The sequence below is a fragment of the Pongo pygmaeus genome, chromosome 4, assembly GCF_028885625.2.
Source record: "Pongo pygmaeus isolate AG05252 chromosome 4, NHGRI_mPonPyg2-v2.0_pri, whole genome shotgun sequence".
Classification (NCBI taxonomy): domain Eukaryota; kingdom Metazoa; phylum Chordata; class Mammalia; order Primates; family Hominidae; genus Pongo; species Pongo pygmaeus.
The window spans coordinates 150,391,130-150,411,071 of NC_072377.2; the positions used below are offsets into that span (position 1 = coordinate 150,391,130).

The window sequence follows — 19,942 nt, forward strand, 5'->3', positions numbered from 1 at the left end:
CTGATGGTTTTAACAGTGGCAGTTTCCCCTGCACTCTATCTCTCTCCTGCCACCTTGTGAAGAAGGTGCTTGCTTCTTCTTCACCTTCCACCATAATTGTAAGTTTCCTGAGACCTCCCCAGCCATGTGGAACTGTGAGTCAACTAAACCTCTTTCCTTTATAAATTACCATCTCAGTTATTTCTTTATAACAGTATGAAAATGGACTAACACACCATTATCAAGTATTATGTACTAATACACTATTATCAAGTATTACATATTGTATACACTACACATTTTCACAACCGGCAGCACAGTAGGTTTGTTTATACTGCCATCACCACAAACACATGAGTAATGCATCACGCTATGATATTAAGATGACTATGATGTTACTAGCCAACAGGACTTTTTCAGCTCCAATATAATCTTATGGTACCACCTTAATATATGCAGTCTGCCATAGACTGAAATGTTGTAGGCAGTGTCGGACTGTATCTCGAAAGCTCCTACTTATGTCATCGAATGCTCTCTTGGCTAAACATGATTGTTTCTAGCTCAATTATCATTTTCCTTTTCAATAAAACAGTTTACTCTATTTTTCAAAATTAGTAACTTTAAACAGTCACCACACTTTGAAAACAACATTTAATCCCATTAGTTCTAACAACTTACATTTATTTGGTGCTTTATAAAGGTGCAGAGCATGTCTATTTTTTATCTTACTAAGTCTTCACATCACTCTGTGAGGGAGCTCAGGCCACCTTTATCCCTTTTCCCAGAGTCAAAGAGCACATAAAATGACCAAGCAGAAACAAGAAGAGGAGCTCCCATATTACTGGTTCAATGTAGAGATTCTCTCTACATGGCATTTCCTACCAAATCCTACTGGGCTTCCCCAGTTTGCACTTACCCTGCAGCAAATTCCTTCTCTTTTCCTTTCCCACCCACAACCCCCTGACCCTGCCATTCCCATTTCACCCCACAAGTACTGTCTGCATCCCCTTTAGCAGGTTTTCATTCATCATTCATTAGACAGATGGTGATGAAGCATCTTCTGGGAGCCAAACACTGTGCTAAATACAGGGGATACAGTGGTAAACTGTGACCTCAGTGCACAGCCACCACAAAACAATTAGTACAGGAATCAAAAACAGAGGAGACTCTGATTATATGAACACAAACATCAAATGGCAAATGAGTATCTTTTGGAGAGCAATCTTATTAAGCCAAAAATAAAGCTCCGGCCCAGATGATTATATTTGTATAGAAAAGGCCTCACTGCTTGGCTCTTCACAATTGGTGGTGCTTTCTGCTAATTGTTTGATTATCCACTGGTGCACTGGAAATCAAGGTCAATATGAGCAGAGGGAGTCATGTTTTGGGACGAATACAGTAGTATTTATTTAGGCTATTAGTTAACTACACCCTCATGCCCTTTAGCTCCAGGACTGGGCTTAGAAATAATTCCTAAGTCAGCAGAGCCAGAGTGTTTTAATACTTCAGTAAAAGCAGGTCTGAAGGTCCATCAAAAATGCCATTGCCAATCATAAAAACACGCAGAAGTCACCAGACTACCGAATTCACTCATGGAAAAAAAACCAAAAAGACTCTAGAGCAGGGTGAAAAAATGGACACACCAAAAAATATGCCCAATTAGCCCTCAGCACATGCAAATTATAGTATTTGTGATTTTTCAGATGAACACTTGAGACTTACGATGTTTTAATCCAGAAATTCAAAAATAAAACATTTTAAAAGTTATATGCATATCTGTTAGAGAGTGAAGAATATTCATGAGTAATTTCAGTAGTAATGAAAATGTATTGACCCAACAATAGCGGCAGTCAGGCGCAGATACTCACGCCGGGAATCCCAGCACTTTGGGAGGTCAAGGCGACAGGGTCACTTGAGGCCAGGAGTTCAAGACCAGCTGGACAACACAGTGACACCTTGTCTCTACAAAAAAGAAAAAAAAATTAGCCAGGCATGATAGCACACACCTATATCTCAGCTAGTCAGAGGTTGATGTGGCAGAATTGCTTGAGCCCCGAAGTTCAAGGCTGCAGTGAGCTGTGATTGTGTTACTGCACTCTAGCCTGGGCAACAGAGGGAGACCCTGTCAAAAAAAAAAAAAAGAAAAGAAAAAAAAAAAAAGAACAGTTTCTCATCTCATTAATGTAATCTGTGTTTAAGTTTGATTTTGACTTGTTTTTCACTATATTCCACGAGGGATATATTCAAATTATTAACACACATTTTGCTAGGCTGAGCTTTTTTTTTTCCTTTTTCTTTTTTTTTTTTTTTTTTTTGAGACATGGTCTTACTCTGTCACCCAGGCTGGAGTATGCAGTGGCACGATCTGGGTTCACTGCAATCTCCGCCTCCCAGGCTCAAGCAATTCTTCCACCTCAGTCAGCCCCAACAATTAGTTAGGATCACAGGCACACGCCACCAAACCCAGCTAATTTTTGTATTTTTAGTAGAGACAGGGTTTCTCCATGTTGCCCAGGCTCGTCTGGAACTCCTAGGCTCAAGCAATCCGCCTGCCTTAGCCTCCCAAAGTGCTGGGATTACAGGCATGAGCCACCGTGCCCGGCCCCTTCATCAAGTCTTGACACACTGCCATGGCCCAGCTATGCCCAACCACTCTGCCCAGGAGAGGGTGGGCCAAATGGGGCCCTAAAATGGGTTTCATGCAATGAGGCTATAAGCACCTGGAGACAGCCAGCCTCCAACCTGGCCATGGGCCTATGCAGGGCCCTGGGAGAGCTTTTGCTTTTCCACCTCTCCCGGCTTCCCAAAGTGCTGGGATTACAGCCATGAGCCACCGTGCCCAGCCTGGCTGAGCGTTTTTAATGTCAAAAATAAGCATCAGAGGATAAGCAGAAGCTTTTAGATGTAGAAAGCTGAAGACATGGCCACTGAGATGCCGTGCTGAGTGTAGAAGAATAATCTTGTTACTCAAATGCAGGAAAAACCCAGTTCGACAACATCACGAATAGAACAGGTCTCCATTGATGGTAGTAACTTGAAGATACCAGAAAGTTTTTACTTAGCATAAAAACACATATGCTGAAGGAGTAAAGCTGAAGAAAACACTTTTACTAGATGATTATCTTCCAGAATTACATTGCAGTACTCAGATAAAGCAAATGTCAATTACTAAAACCAAATCAAATGCATGTCAATTATATTCCCACATGGTATAACAAATACCTATTAAGAGGAAAAGGGTAATAAATAAGAACCAGAAACTAACAAATCAATATATTTTAAAGAACAAACACAAACACAAAATGATAAGAAATTAACAAACCTATCTCAGAACATAAGGTTTTGGAGGGTAAAAACCATGACTGTTTTTTTTCCTTCTGAAAAGTCTAAAACAATACACTTCATTCTCCATTTTCCAAAGTAAATGCCTGTGTCCTGCTCTACATAATAAAGCATATTCCCACAAAAGCTGACTTTAATTTTTTCCTCTTTTCAGATTAAGATTAACTTTTCTTTTTTCTGATTTGGCCCAAGTGTCTTAAGGCAAAACAGAGCACGAGCATGGCATCTCTCATTCTACACACTCAAGCAGTGCATCAGAGGACCCTATGTGATGCCCCTGAATCTACAACTGCCAAGATCACTGCATGAACCTAGAAGAAAACCAGAAATGTGAGCAGATTCAGTCCATGACAATTGCTTGCACTGACCCTGAATACTATTCTCTCCAGAGCTTAAATTTCACTCTGAAACTAAAATACAAGTTTCCCAGTCCCATGCCTCTCAAATTGAGGCACTCATAGCCCCAAAGATGTGTACTGAGGGAATGCAAAACTCCAAAATGAACATATTTCTGCAGTGTAACGGTAAATCATTACAAACACTGTTTCTGTATTAAATACATTCTGAGATTTAGAATCAAAAGTTATCAGAATTTTTATTATGAAAATAACAACTGTAAAAGTAATAATACAAAACACTAATATCTGCTGACCACTATGGGCTGGCACTATTTTAAGATTTCTCTATGTACGACTTCATTTAATTCATACAACCACCCTCTGGGAAAGGGTTATCATTCCCATCATACAGATGAAGAAATCGAGGAGTAGAGAAGTGATACAAATTGTACAAGGGCACATAGTTACAGTTTCAGAGGCAGAATTCTTCTTTTTCCTCTTTTTTTGTTTGAGACGGAGGTTGTATTAGTCCATTTTCATGCTGCTGATAAAGACATACCTGAAACTGGGTAATTTATAAAGGAAAGTGGTTTAATGGACTCACAGTTCCACACGGCTGAGGAGGCGTCACAATCATGGTGGAAGGCAAAAGGCACGTCTTACATGGCAGCAGGCAAAAAAAAAAAAAAAAAAAAAGAACTTGTGCAGGGGAACCCCCCTTTATAAAACCATCAGATCTTGTGAGACTTATTCACCACCACAAGAACAGCACGGGAAACACCTCCCCCCATGATTTAATTACTTCCCACATATGTCCCACGACATACAGGAATTGTATGAGCTACAACTCAAGATGAGATTTGGGTAGGCACACAGCAAAACCATATCCGGGGTCTTGCTCTGTTGCCCACGTTGGAATTCAATGGCAGGATCACAGCTCACTGTAGCCTTGACCACCCGGGCTCAAGCGATCCTCCCACCTCAGCCTCCTGAGGAGCTGGGGCAACAGGCATGTGGCACCATGCTCAACTAATTATTTTATTATTTGTAGAGACAAAGTCTTGGTATGTCACCAGGCTGGTCTCAAACTCCTGGCCACAAGATCCTCCCACTTTGGCCTCCCAAAGTGCAGGGATCATAGGTATTGAGCCACACCTGGTACAGAGGTAGGATTCTGAAAGCAGATGCCTACTCAGTTACTGTGGCATAGGACATGAGAGGAGAGACCCTGTGCAGGCCTGGAGGGAGTCAAGTTGGCTGTGTAAATAAAGCAGATCTGTAAATTACTAGACAAAGTAGCCAGACACAGAAAAATAAGAGACTATGAGGCTGCCTTAGGTCTTGCTGGCTTTCCAATTCCTGGTTCCTATCCCTCAGGAGGCCTGATCACTGGTACAGAAATATCCCTGTAATCATCTGCAGAAGTGAGTTTCCATTACTTCCAAAGCAAAATAAAGACAATGGGCAACATGGTGCCAAGAAAACATGAAGAGGAAAAAAGGTGTGCAGAGTCCCCTTCTACTATGCCCCAATTATTACTGTTCCGGTGCCTACCCATCCCCCATGTAGCCCATGTGCTTCAGAGGGAGATGACCTCACGCCAGCTCCAAGGGCAGATCTTGACTGGATCTGCCAATACACCCATATCATTCCTCTGAACACTCTGATTGGTCTGGGGGAGCAGGTGTTCTAAGTTGACTCAATCAGCATCAGGTGAAGGGCTTTTTCCTCATGGCTAGGAGACAGGTTCCCTCCTCTACATAGCTCTTTCTCTCACTAACTGTGGACAAATTAGTATGCTGATCCTAGATGTTGACAGTCATGAGGTATCCAAACTTGAAAAAAAAAAAAAAGTGGACATACAGAGAAAGGTAGAGCCAAAAGAATAAGACCTATGGAAATACTGCCCACTTGGCTATGAGATAATGCAATTCCTTAGTGAGAGGAAGGGCAGTGTCGCTGCCAACCACTCAGATTCTAAAGCCAAACAGCCCATGTTTGAATCTGGTGCTGCCACTTACTGGCCATCTTACTTCATACAAGTCACTTGACATCTCTAGCCTCAGTTTGTAAAACAAAGATAATAGTTCCAACCTCACATGGTTATTGAGGATTAAATATAGACACACATATACACACACACATATACATACATACATTGAGCACTTAGAGCAGAGCCTGCACATAGTAAACACATGTAAGGGATGGCTGGTATTGTCTGAGTCAGGGTTTCTGCTACTTGCAGCACAAGGCAGCCTAACTGATACAGGAGGAGGGATAAAGTAAGTAAAGGAGGGCTCCTCTGAGGCATGGAGTGCCAACCTGGGTTCTGGGAGAGTCAGATGAGTGAGAAACAGGACATCACCCTATCTTCCCATACCTATTATGGAGAGAATAGAAATTCCACTCCATGAAAACTACAAGAAGACAATGTCGGATAAAATCAGTGAAGGAAGAAAGCATATTAGAGCTATCCAGTTGTGTAAGAGTACAGATGGGGGAAAGCCCAATGCAGTTCTCTCACCGAAGAAGATGCCACAACTATAGAGATGTCAGGGGGAAGCGAAAATCAGAACTATGTAAAGAGGACATAGAGCAAGGCTTAGTTTCTAAAGGAAACTTATTTTGAGCTCATCTCTGAATTGAGCCAACAGGCCATGCACAGGGACAGAGTGACATCTGGTTTCCAGTCACACACCCACACCTGCTAACCAACACACAGCTTGAAAGTCTAATTTTACACTAGTAGCCCTGACAGCTTTTTTATTCCCTTTAAAAAAAAAAAAAAAAAAACTTGTCCCTATTCTGGGTGCAGTGGCTAGCCATTACTCTCATATTTCCTTAGCAAAGGGAAGAAATTAAAGTAATAATGAATCTTTCTTGGATGCCCCCACTCCATCCCATTACCCATTTATTTAGAATGTCTGCCTAAACGCCTTTCTAAATCCATGTCAAGAGCTAAGGAAAATAAGTTCTCTAGAATGTGGATCCCAGCTTTCAGCATATCAGCCCCTATTCAGAAACCTTTGTGTGGCTGCTTGTTGCTGAAGGGACAAAACTCATTCTTCATACCTGGGATCCAAAGCACTCTACAGAACAAGATAAACCCATCCTTTGTAAATGTTCGTATTCCCGCCTCACCACTGTGCTCAAGGTAGAGTCTACGATATCTGCATTCATATCTTGGCTTAGCAATCTACTGACTGTATCACCTTGGGCAAGTTATTTAACCTAAGCCTCCAAAGAATGCACATGAAGGATATAGCTTTGACCTTGACATAGTAGGCATCAATAAATGTTAGCCTGCTGTGTCAATGATAGAAAAGGAAGTGTTTTGGAGAGGACTGGAACATAACAAACCAAAGAAAGAAAAAAAAAAAAAAAACATGTAACTGGGCAAACCTTCTTATACAGAAGTCTGGTCATATGTACCAAAATATAAAATGCATACAACCTTTGACCAAGAAATCTCACTTTGCTCAATCTACCTTAAATGGTAACTGAATAAGTGAGAAAATATGAAATCATAGAGATTTTCATCACAACGCTGTTTGTAAGAGCAAAAACAAACAACCTAAGTTTCAATTAGGAATGGACCAAGAAAATTATGTAAACAGACAATATCTCCAGGTATGATTAATTTTCCTTTTTTTCTTAGAACTGGTTAATATTTTTACAAGACACATGCATTATTGTTTCTAGAATCAGAATGACTATTTTTAAATAATTTTTGAAAAACACTCAAAGGAAAATTGTTCCTAAAGGATGTCCTCCCTGGATTTTCAGAGCTAATTGTCATTTTACATATCACAGATGAAAGTTTAGTTCACCTTTTAAGACTAGCTAATAGCTCAAATATGTGCAAAAATTAAGGCTAATACGAAGCAGATGAAATGATTTTTTTGCACAAAATCAGCCAATTCCATCCTTTTGCTATTTCTACATACAAAGAAAGGAGCTCTATTCTCTGGCCACAGCCTTTACACTTAATCCCAAACATCTATGCCCTATGTGAAACTCTTATCATGAGAGAGACTAGGAAAGAAAAACTAGTGGGTGGTTCAGAGCAAGCCCACCTCTGATGCCAATAAGACATGGCTTTCACACCCACTCAGCGGGCTGCTGCAGCATCCTAGAATTATCACTACAGGACCAAAGTTATGGAGAGCAGTAATGATTTGGACAAGTGTTTGGGCTTAAGAATGGATTTTAAATTTTTGGTTTATAGTTGTTTGGGCTTGAGTGCTTTACTATTTCCATAAAATGGTAAGTATATAATAAAAAATTCAAACCACACAGAACAATAACAAAAAACACAGATAATTATCCAGTTCACAGCAACCACAGTTCACAGCAATAATCACTATTAACATTTAGTGCGTATATTTTACTTGTTTTTAAACGTATCTCAAAAAAATTAATCATTTTTCACCCATTATACTTGCAAAAGTTAAAAAGCATGTGAATAAGTGCTGACACTGTTGTAAGGGAATGAACACGCTCATGTGTTGTTGATCAGTGTAAAATGTGCATATTAACACATTGGAAGGCAATGTGACAGAATCTGTATGTTACGACTGCATGTCAGTGCCCTCCCCTGCCACCCCCAATTCATGTGTTGAAACTTTAACCTACAATGGGGTGGTACTAGGAGACTGAGTCTTTGGGAGGTAATTAGGTTTTCATGAGGTCATGAATTAGAGACTGCACGATGGGATTGGTGTCCTTATAAGAAGAAACCAAGACTAGAACTCACTCTATCCACCACGTGAGGCAATGATGAGGAGGCAGCATCTGCAAACCAAAAATATGGACTTCACCAGACACTGGAAAGGCCAGTGCCTAGATGATGGATTTCCCAGCCTCCAGGTGTGTGAGAAATTATTGTTTACTGTGTAAGGCACACAGTCTATGGTATTTTTGTATAGCAGCCCAAACTAAAACACTATTTAAACTAATAAAAGTATGCATGTCCTGAGAATCAGCTATATCATTTTCTGTATTGAGATATAATTCACTTACCATAAAATTCATCCTTTTAAGTTACACAATTCAGTGAGGTTTAGTATATTCGCAGAGTTCTGCAACCATCAACACTAATTCCAGGACATTTTCATCACCCCAAAAAAGAAACTCCGTACCCACTGCCAGTCACTCATCACTCTCCTCTCCCCCTAACCCATGGCAACCAATAATCTACATTCTGTCACTATGGATTCTGGACTTTTCAAATAAATGGACCCATACAATATGTGGCCTTTTGTAACTGCCTTCTTTCATTTAGCATATTTTCAAAATTTGTCCATGTTTAACCATGAATCAGCACTCCATTCCTTTTTGTAGCTAAATAATTTCCATTTTGTGGATACATTACATATTTATCAGTTGATGGACACTGGCTTGTTTCTACATTCTGGCTATTATAATGCTATGAAAGTTTTGTACAAGTTTTTGTGTGGACATATATTTCCTCATTTTTCTTGTAGTACCTAGGAGTGAAATTGCTGGGTCAAATGGTAATTCTACGTTTAACTTTTTGAGGATCTGAAAAACTGTTCTCCAAAGCAGCTGCACCATTTTATATTCCCATAAGAAACATGTAAGGGTTCTAATTTTTCCACATATCCACAACCAACCCTTGTTATTGTGTGTCTTTTTTTTTTTTTTTTTTTTTTTGAGACAGTCTTACTCTGTTGCCCAGGGTAGAGTGCAGTGGTGCGATCTTGGCTCACTGAAACCTTTGTCTCCTGGGTCCAAGCTATTCTCGTGCCTCAGCCACCCATGTAGTTGAAGCCATAGGCATGCGCCACCACACCTGGCTAATTGTTGTATTTTTAGTAGAGACGGGATTTTGCCGTGTGACTAGGGTGGTCTCAAACTCCTGGCCTCAAGTGATCGGCCCGCCTTGGCCTCCCAAAGTGCTAGGATTACAGGCATGAGCCACCGCGCCCAGCCTGTTTTTCACCTTCTTGACAGTGTCCCTTGAAACACAAAAGTTTCTAATTGATGAAGTCAATTTTATCTATTTTTAATTTTGCTGCTTAAATTTTTGCTATCATATCTAAAAAATTACTACCTAACCCAAGATCACAAAGATTTATACCTATGTTTATTTCTAAGTGTCTTATAGTTTTAACTCTTTCATTTAGGTATTTGATCTATTTTGAGTTAATTTTGTATTCTACATGAGGTAGGGATCTAAATTCATTCTTTCATATGTGGATATCCAGTTATCTCCGCACCATTTGTTGAAAGAAATATTCTTTCCCCATTGATTGGTCTTGTAATGTTAACTGTTTTAAAACTATCTAAAATGTTCTATAGTTTAATTGTGGCAGTGGTGGCACAACTATATATTTGTCAAAACTCAAAGAACTATACACTAAGAAAAGTAAGTTTTATTGTATGCAAATAATATCTCAATAAACCTGATATTAAAAAATTCTACTCTACGCCAGGCACAGTGGATAATGCCTGGAATCCTAGCACTTTGGGAGGCTGATGTAGGAGAATCACTCGAGCCAGGAGTTTGAGACCAGCCTGGGCAACATAGTGAGACCCCGTATCTACAAAACAAATTTTTTAATTAACAAGGCATGGTGACACATGCCTGAAACCTTCATCTCCTGAAGCACATGCCTGTAGTCCCTGCTTCTCAGGAGGCTGAGGTGGGAGGATCACTTGAGCTCAGAAGGTTGAGGCTGCACCGAGCCATGATTACACCACTGCACTCCAGCCTAGGTGACAGAGCAAGACTGCATTTCAAATATATATATATATACTTTAGATAAACAACTCATATATAACATAAAGGATCATATACAAGGAAGATATGCTTCACAAATATTTTAATATTGTTTGTAAAAAAGAACTTAGATACCATCTGTCTATCAAAAAAGTAGTAGCTACATAAAATGTCATATAATCACAGGATTTAATTATATGCAATAAAGGAATAAGCTAGTTTTATATATATATATACACATATATATATATATATCACATGGTTTAAGCTCAGAAACATTCCATTAAGTAAAAAAAAAGAAGTGCACAATTTAGAAACTCACAATTTACAAACTAATTTATAACTTACAATATATGTTTTAAAATATATACAAAACCAAACTATACAGGCTCTATGAGTATATATGTAAGTATCTAAAGGTATCTCTTTAAGGTCTGGAAGAATATTCAGCAAACTGATAACACTCACTACTTCTCAAGAGGGTGAAAAAGACAACAGGATTGGGGGAGATGGTGAGATAAAAGTTGAACTCTGTCATTTCCTGACTTCTCTTGCAAAAAATTCATTAATTACTGTGATTTAAAAATTAATAATGTGGAATTCGTATGAGTTATAAACAGTGGTCATAAGTATAGAACCATAGATTTTTAATGTATGTACTCACGTGTCCATCCCTGCATCCAAAACACACACACACACACACACACACACACACGAGTCTTACCAATTTGGGTTTTCCATACTTTCCCGGAAGACAGACTCTTCCTTCATGGATGCATACTGTGTCCACGTAAGGCAGTGACTCCGTATAGCCATGCTTCTTTCCTGAGGATTGAGCCATGACTCCTCTTCTAATTGGATATTAGGTACTTTCAAAATGCTCACCTGTCCAACAGAAAGAGAATGGCTTTCTCAATTTAGGAAGAGCAGGCAACATAATGACTGCATCCAGAGTTACTCTCAGTCTTGGATAACCAAGAGGACAAGTAATCCTGATCTATGGATGATGGCTCACCAGTGGCTGTACGTTTTTGATAATCAAACATACTATGACCTTACTAAGTGCTGGTGAGGACATGCAAATGACCCAGGATTTATGTAAGCTATACAGTCTCTGGCCTAATTTCCCTAACTGCTAAACACTAAGCAAATTATCAGCCTCCTTCACGTCTCCTCTAAGGCTGGTTATGGCCTTCTTAAATTGATGGATTCTAATCGAGCCCACTTACAAGCTCACATGGAGAACAATATCAGGTAAAATATTTTCTTCATTTTAAACTCTGTCCAATACCTAGAAATGTATGGTTTCCTAGGTGAAGACATGGAAAACTATAAAGGCAGAATTGTACAAGTCAGAGGTGTCCTTAAATTATTTAAGAATTGAGATACAAGACAAAGTTGAATGCCTTTTTAAATAATAGATTCAGAGTGAGTATACAGGACAAAGGCAGGGTACACACTCTGGAAAAAGCCAGTAATAATTTGCTGCTACACTGCAACAAGTTTTACCATCTGGAAAATAAAAGAAAGTTCATTTTCATTGTCATATCAGCTTTATTACACTGAAGAATGTGACAGTCTTTTAATTCATGATAAGGAAGTGATGGAAGCTGCCATTTGTTCCACATACAGCACAGCAATTTAATTTGCAAGCTAATCGGCAGGAGCCAAGCTGGGTTCCACATCTGATATGGTTTGGCTGTGTCCCCTCCCAAATCTCATCTTGAATTGTAGCTCCCATAATCCCCACATGTCATGGGAGAGACTCAGTGGGAGGTAACTGAATCACGGGGGTGGGTTTTCCTGTGCTGTTCTCATGATAGTGAATAAGTCTCACCAGATCTGATGGTTTTATAAAAGGCAGTTCCCCTGCACACGCTCTCTTGCCTGCTGCCATGTAAGATGTGCCTTGGCTCCTCCTTCACCTTCCACAATGATTGTGAGGCCTCCCCAGCCATGTGGAACTGTGAGCCCATTAAAACTCTTTTTATATATAAATTACCCAGTCTCAGCTATGTCTTTACTAGTAGCCTGAGAATGGACTAACACAACATCACACACAGAATCTCTCTCAGGTTGAAACTACCCTCTGAGACCTGTTTAAAGGGCATATCCAGATGCTTTCCTCTGACTTCCTCATAGCTCTGAAAGGACTCCCACTGAAAATCCCTCTATGGGTCAAGCAATGTGATTAAAAATTTCCACTCACCTTTTTCCAACAAAGAATCACCAGAGTGCTTAAGGACTTCAAAGAGAGAAAACAATGTGCTATCATGAAGATTTCATCATCAATGATATTACTTTAGAGAAATACACATAAAGACTTACAGAGGGCATGGAGAACATTATACTCTGGGAAATGACTGTTATCTCTGATAGTGAATTAGAAACTGAAGTTTTTCTCTTTCTTATTAAAGATGAGACTAAATATTTACATTCTTCCCATTTCTGATCATTCTAAGAGTCATTTCTAATCATGAGCAGATTAGATAGTCACTTCATGCAAAATGCCAAAAGTATCTTTAAAGTAACTGCACAACATCTCTATGTCCATTAAGAGTTCTTCACAAGACAGAGAGACAAAGTATCTCCAGTTGCATCTGCTAAAAGTGAGGTTGGATAAGAAAGGGCTTTCTTCCTCAGAAGGCTCTGAGGTAAAAGGAGTAGGAAGTTTCTAATGCTCCTTTACATCAGAAAATGCTGTTCCTTTTTAGGACTATTAAAATTTACTCAATGTTACAACAACTGTGATTACATTTTAAAATGAACTTACCTTCCTTAAAATTTCTGGAACCACGTTCTGACAGATTGCAATCCTCTTTCTGTAGATGACCCCTGTTGATTCATCTAAAAAAGAAAATTTTTTACACAAAAAAAATTAAAGAAATGTGTTCTTTTCTTAGTGTCAATAAATCTTGCGGGGGTGGGGTTTTTGGTTTTTGGTTTTTTTTTGAGACACCCAGGCTGGAGTGCAATGGCACGGTCTCGGCTCACTGCAACTTCTACCTCCTGGGTTCAAGGGATTCTCCTGCCTGAGCCTCCCGCAATGAATCTTTTAAAGTCAGTATCAATTTTCTATTTGCAGAATTCCTACAGAAAATTCAGTTTCACTGACATCAATATTCAGTTTCCCTGACACTTTTCAGGGCCGAATCAGATATTCCTTATCTGGGATGAAGGAATAAGGGTACAACAGTAACTCAGAATGCACACCCCAATGTCGAGGATGAAAGAATCACAACCATTCGCTGCTCTGGACTATCCATGTCAGTGCTCCAATGACGATGACCAGTGGGACTCCTGCTCAACTCCAAAGAGAATGTTTCAACAAAAAGGGGGAGAACCTGATGCTGCTACCTTTTGTACCAAACTTTCAAGCACAGATTTCTGGCCAGAAAATTTAAACCTATAATTAATTATATTAGCCACATTTATCTCTCATAAGGGAGTAGACTTCCTATTGTTACCGGCAGCAAACCTGTACGGTTCTGCAGCAACCTCATTTATGACCTCCTCAGAAGAAGGAATTCGACTGAGGGGCATAAGGCAGAAGGAGGGACCAAGACAAGTTTTAGAGCAGGAGTGAAAGTTTATTAAAAAAGAATAGGAAATGGCTATTCCTGTTCTTTTTATAAACTTGCCTAAACAGGAAAAAGCTATTCCGCTTCCCTTAGGATGGGAATGAAAGGAAGGAAAGTACAGTTAGAAGACAGCCAAGCAGGCAACCTGAAAGGCAAGCGTGTGGTCTGACCTTTCGACTTGGGGTTTTACACACGTTGGCTTACATCCGGGGTCTTACATCACTTCTCCCAACTCCTGAGATCTTATCAGGAAGCTGCTGATCATCAATTTCAGGTGTTTTCTATCTATTAGGAACGTGCCTTTGCCTGGTGGCAGCTGTGACCAATTATTACTTTAGAGAGAGAGTTAACAACCGCCTGACCATCACCTGATGGTCATCCAACACTCCTGGGTGTGTGTGTGTGTAAATCCTTTTCTGTGTGTGTAAATCCTTTTCTGTGTGTGTATGTGTGTGTAAGCCCTCTTCTGTGTGTGTAAGCTCTCTTCTGTGTGTGTGTGTGTGTAAGTCCTCTTCTGTGTGTGTAAGCCCCCTTCTGTGTATGTGTGTGTAAGCCCTCGTGTTTGTGTGTGTGTGTGTGTAAGCCCTTTTCTGTCCTGCTCATACCTGACTAGTTACCTACTGTAACTCTAGTACTGCAACCATTTTGTTCTGCCACCGGCCAAAGTTTCCAGAATTAAACCAGGGATGTAAAAAACAATGTTAGTTAAGAAAAAGAAAGGCAGAGGCAGGGAAAAGAATAAACTCTGAAGTGCAGTCTTCTGCTTTGTGAATCTCTGTGACTTAGCCATGCTGTTACAGGTTTTCTCAAAGCTCTGGCTATAGTAGTCCCAACCCTTGATGCAAAAACCCTGACTGCTCAGAAGCTGTTGATAGGGTGCAAACCCCTCTGCCCATTGGCCCTCCCTTTGGCCATCTCATCCAGTGTTTGTTGCACACATACTCGAAATGGATTAGCCACTCCCAAAGGCAAAGATGCCCCTGACAATGACAGAAATTATAATTAACATTTCAATTTAGAATATGCACAGTGTTCTCTCATTTGATCTTCATAACAACCTAAAAACAAGATTATTTTCCCATTTGACAGATGAAGAAACTGAGGCTCCAAAAAGTTAGGTAACCAAGGTAGTAATGAAATCAAGATTTGAAATCCAGTTTGTCTGATGACAAATAACAAGTTTCTCTCACACTAAACGTACATGAGAAAATATTTTTAATATATCTATATGGTTATAGAAGTACAGACAATGCATACACAAGCAAAAGGCAGTTATGTTTACCAAGCACAGAGAGGGCTTCAGAGTCACACACAATGAACAGTAGCATCTCATGATTCCTAAGAAGGGTAAAGAGCATGCTGGACCTAGGCCCCAGCGTCTCCAAAGCTTTGTACATTGACTATGTGCATTGTCACAGCTTCCTGCATTGCCCAGTTCTCAAGTTTAAACACTGACACTGATAATGGTTTTTGCTGGAGGTGGGGATAACACAGAACAGAAGAGATTCCTATGCTCTAGACCAGGAATCAGTAAACATTTTCTGCAAAGAATCAGATGTTAAATAATTTAAGTTTTGTGGGCAATAAAGTCTCTGTGGCAACTGGTCAACTCTGCTGTTGTAGTGAGGAAGCAACCATAGATGACATGTAAACAAATGTGACTACGTTCCAATCAAACTTTATTTACTAAAACAGGCAGCACAAGCCATAGCTTGTCAACTCCTGATTTAGTCAATGCTAAACCACACTGCCAAGTAGTTATGATTCCATAAGCCATCACTTTATGGTCACATCTCATATGTAATCATAAGCATTTTGCCATCTACAAAATGATATAATAGGCTACAGCCATGTGACCTTGAGCAAGTCACTTAACTTCTCTGTATCTCAGTTTCTCCATTCATTAAATGAGTAGTCTAATACCTATCCCAAACATTGTTCTGAATATTAAATGAATTAATAAAAGTAAGAGTACCTGCCACATATTAAGTGCTCAAAAATGTTAGTGGTTACAATTATATATAGCTCAGTGTTGTCATCAATTACTAGTTAAAAAGTGACAAAAAGCATCAGCAGGCCTTTTACTATCATAAATCCTGGTGCTCTACCTGCCACACCTTTCTAAGTCACCTCAAGTACAGAAATATACCTGTTTAAAAACTAATAATGGAAGAAACTGCAGGTGAACAATTTTTTTAAAAACCTAATAGGCCACACACACACATACACACATCTTTACAAAAATCACTATCATTTAATGATCATTACTGAAAAAAACTGTACAGAGAACTTACCTCTTTTTTCCTCCATGATTTTTACAGAGATGACATTTTTATCCATGGGGTTGGGGTACTAAACAAAAACATATAAAAAAGAATTACCATTAATCTTCTACCAAGGTGAATTACTTAGAAGTAACCACAGCTGTTTGCAGGACTAGTAAATATTTTCCAAGAAACTTCTAAACAAAGCCCAGTTTTGAATCATGGATCTTAATTTTATAACTTGGGCCTAGATAAGTGAGATGCTATCATCATCTCGACTTACATGAAATCTGGGGAAAACCTTCTTTAGATGCAACCTAGTCCTGAGGGGGATGAGGTTAAGCAAATCAGTAAATAATAATAATACTATTAATATTGAACCAGCCTAACATAAATCAGGAGTGTTCTTTGTGCTAGGCACTGTACTAAATGCTTTCCTTGCGCAATCTTGTCTAAATCCAACAGCCTCTCTGTTATAACTGATTTATGTGATATCATCATCCCCATTTCCAGATATGGAAACTGAATGAAGACTAGACTGCCTAGGGTCACCGAGATGGCTCCTAGTGGAGCCAGGGAATTAAACCAGGCCTGTTTAATACAGAGTGGACCTCTTCGCTGTGGTCTAATATCATTGTCTGGTGGCTGGGTTAGCAACACAGTAGGCTAATCATAAAAGTATGCTTTGCTAGGCACATAGTAAATGCTCAATAAATATTTAACATATTGATTTAATTCCCCTGAAAAGCAATTTGGCTGTGACAAGGTTGATAATAGCCACCGATTTTGTCTTAGGCCATTTACATACTTTAGATACATTAGCTCAGTTAATTCACAAAACCATTCTATAAGGTATGTGTTATTTTTTCCACTTCATATATGAAAAATAAGGAGATATATTAAAAAATTTGCTCAAATTGTTCAGCTAATGAATAGCATATCTGGGGGTAACATAATTTACCCCCTGATACTTTCTGCCAGCCTATAAAGCCTGCCCATCTAACCTACCACCAAATCACCTCAATGTTAACCTAACACAATCCTTTCCACTACTCAGATGTGAAAAGAGAGACACTGGGAGCAGAAGTGACCTCCTAGAAGCCACAGGACAAGGTAGCTGCTGACCCAAGCCTACTGAGCCCCCTTGGACTCTTTTCCCTGAGGTTTACCAATGTACCATGTGATCAAATCTGAAAAGAAAATTAGCAGAAAGAAAATTAGCAGGAAGACTTATCCATGACATCACAAAGTGCTGAGCAGAAGGCAAAAGCAGCAGGCAGGCTGAGGGGAGAAAGAAGAAAGGCCTCTCACCTTGCATACTTGAGCTTTAAGTTTTCCGAACCCTAGGAAGTGAAATACAAAACTCTGACTGTGGGTCTCCACCCACAGCAGGCGCGTGTGTGTGTGTGTGTGTGATATTGATTTATTAACGGATTTTTCAGGGAAAGGGGTTCATCATTTTAACACATTCTTAAAGATATCTATGACCCAAAAAGACAGTAGATTAGAACACAGGCTCTCTGAGGGCAGGAATACTGTCTATTTCAGTTACTCCTGTATCTCCAACAGCCAGCATAATGCCTGGCACATAGAAAGCACTCAGTCGATATTTTCTGGATAAATAAAAAATTTGGAATATAAACCTCAATGACCTCAGGGATCAATTTGGAAAATGAGCCTGCCTTCAGTCAGAAACCAATCTATGAAGAGAGCAGTGGCTCACCTTTCGGCAACCTCAATATCTCTTCATCTTTCATGTTGGTAAACTCTGTCATTCACACTTCCATCCTGGAAACTGAAATCTTGATAACTGATGAAAAACTTGGTTTTTAAAAATCTATTTATTTATATATTCATTCATTCACTCATTTTAGCCCTAGAAAAAAAAAAGGCTTGGCTGGGCATGGAGGTTCATGCCTGTAATCCCAGCACTTTGGGAGGCTGAGGCGGATGGATCACTTGAGGTTAGGAGTTTGAGACCAGCCTGCCCAAAATAGTGAAACCCTGCCTCAACTAAAAATACAAAAATTAGCCAGATGTGGTGGTGCACACCTGTAGTCCCAGCTACTCAGGATGCTGAGGCAGGAGAATTGCTTGAACCCAGGAGGCGGAGGTTGCAGTGAGCCAAGATCATGCCACTGCACTCCAGCCTGGGTGACAGAGTAAGACTCTGTCTCAAAAAAAAAAAAAAAAAAAAAAAAAATACTTGGAACTACAATGATTGCTTTCTTGAAGTTCAGCCCTTCCAAGTTACATGCCCATGACAGAGGGTCAGGTTTAGATACTCTGCTCCTTGGCAAAGGAGACTTTTGCTTACACAGTACCCCTAAAGCAAGGGAGATATTTGAGACTCACACAGGTCCTCTGAATTGTGATTATATGTGTGTAAATTGTAACTTGTACACTAAAGTAAAATGTGCTTATCTCATTTACTACAGTTCTAGCTTGTTCATTACATTCCCATAAATATATATTGACTGCTATTATAAATTCAACATAAGTTGTAGGAAGATGACTACACTAAACTATAAAAGACATTGAAAATGTAATCACCAGGGAGACATGATGATCAAATTTTTCAAGTTCTGATTACTTCCCTAAGCTATCAGAGAAATTCTTAAACATTATAAACTCAAATACTTCACACTTACATAATTTTTGGAGTTGAACAGCCAAGAGCCTCAAGTTTCCATAGAAGAACAGTAGAAGAAAGTAGGGGTTTATTTGCAATAGCTAACTACCATACTATGAAAGGCACATATTTCAACCTCTGTAAAGATTTATTGAACTGAGTCTCCCCCTACCCGGTGTTACTTGAAATGATCTGACGCCATCTTGTGGTAACTTGAATATTCATGTTTTAATTCATGAAAATTTACCAAAACTCCCATGAGAAAAAGTTGAAAGAGGGAAGGCTTCTCAGAGGTCAATATCAGAAACATTTACCTGGAAAGACAGGAGGCAGATGGCCAGGTTTTTCTGGACACCTTTTCAAACACAATCCAGTATGACTGCAGAATTGATTAAGCTAAATCAGGATCACACTTATCAAAGGCTTAACTGAGCAGCTACTGTGTTCATGCAGGGCGCTATCCTAGAGAAGCTGCCATGCACATGATCTCATTCAGTCCTTCTCAAAGCATGGAAACCTATCAAGTATTAATGTACAGAGTATTTCTGCTATAAATATAATAGTGTAAAGCCCACAGACAAGCAGGGCCACACGGGATTCTTCAATCCCCATTTCATACTAGAGACTCTCATGAAAGCAATGTGATCTGAAGACCCAGATATCTGCCAAAAGCCCTTGTCTTTCTTGATCCTGCCTTAGCTGATCACAAACTGCAGTGTGCATGAGAACGATCCCACAGGCTGCATACATATGCCATGTATGCTATACTACTTTATGGATGATTTAAGGGATTCTTAAAGGTATATGTGACTTCATTTTGCATTTCCTTATAATTTTTACTTTCTTCACAGAATGTGTAAACTAACTCCTTTTCCTTTCCCCAAGACATGAAACTACTGCAAATACCACTGTATATATCATATGTATGTAACAGTCTAACAAGGGTAAAATGTAGACTCTCCTAAAGCTGTTGTATCTGCTTGCTTTATTTTTTACATATTAAAAGATAAGCCAAGAACTCCATAATATTGGGGGGGCGGGGAATATGCATTAAAACAAAC

The 19,942-nt window shown here is 39.4% G+C and overlaps 1 protein-coding gene across 2 annotated transcripts in view; it reads right to left on the reverse strand.

The window, feature by feature from the left end:
* Nucleotides 1-19,942, reverse strand: part of PRELID2 (PRELI domain containing 2) — an 80,789-nt gene that overhangs the window by 52,106 nt on the left and 8,741 nt on the right. For both annotated transcript variants that reach the window (XM_054489503.2, XM_063665242.1), the window contains exons 2-4: nt 16,280-16,337; nt 13,178-13,251; nt 11,129-11,289 (exon numbers count right to left, since the gene is read on the reverse strand). In XM_054489503.2, the coding sequence (XP_054345478.1) occupies nt 11,129-11,289; nt 13,178-13,251; nt 16,280-16,337 (293 nt within the window). The remainder of the gene's footprint in view (nt 1-11,128; nt 11,290-13,177; nt 13,252-16,279; nt 16,338-19,942) is intronic.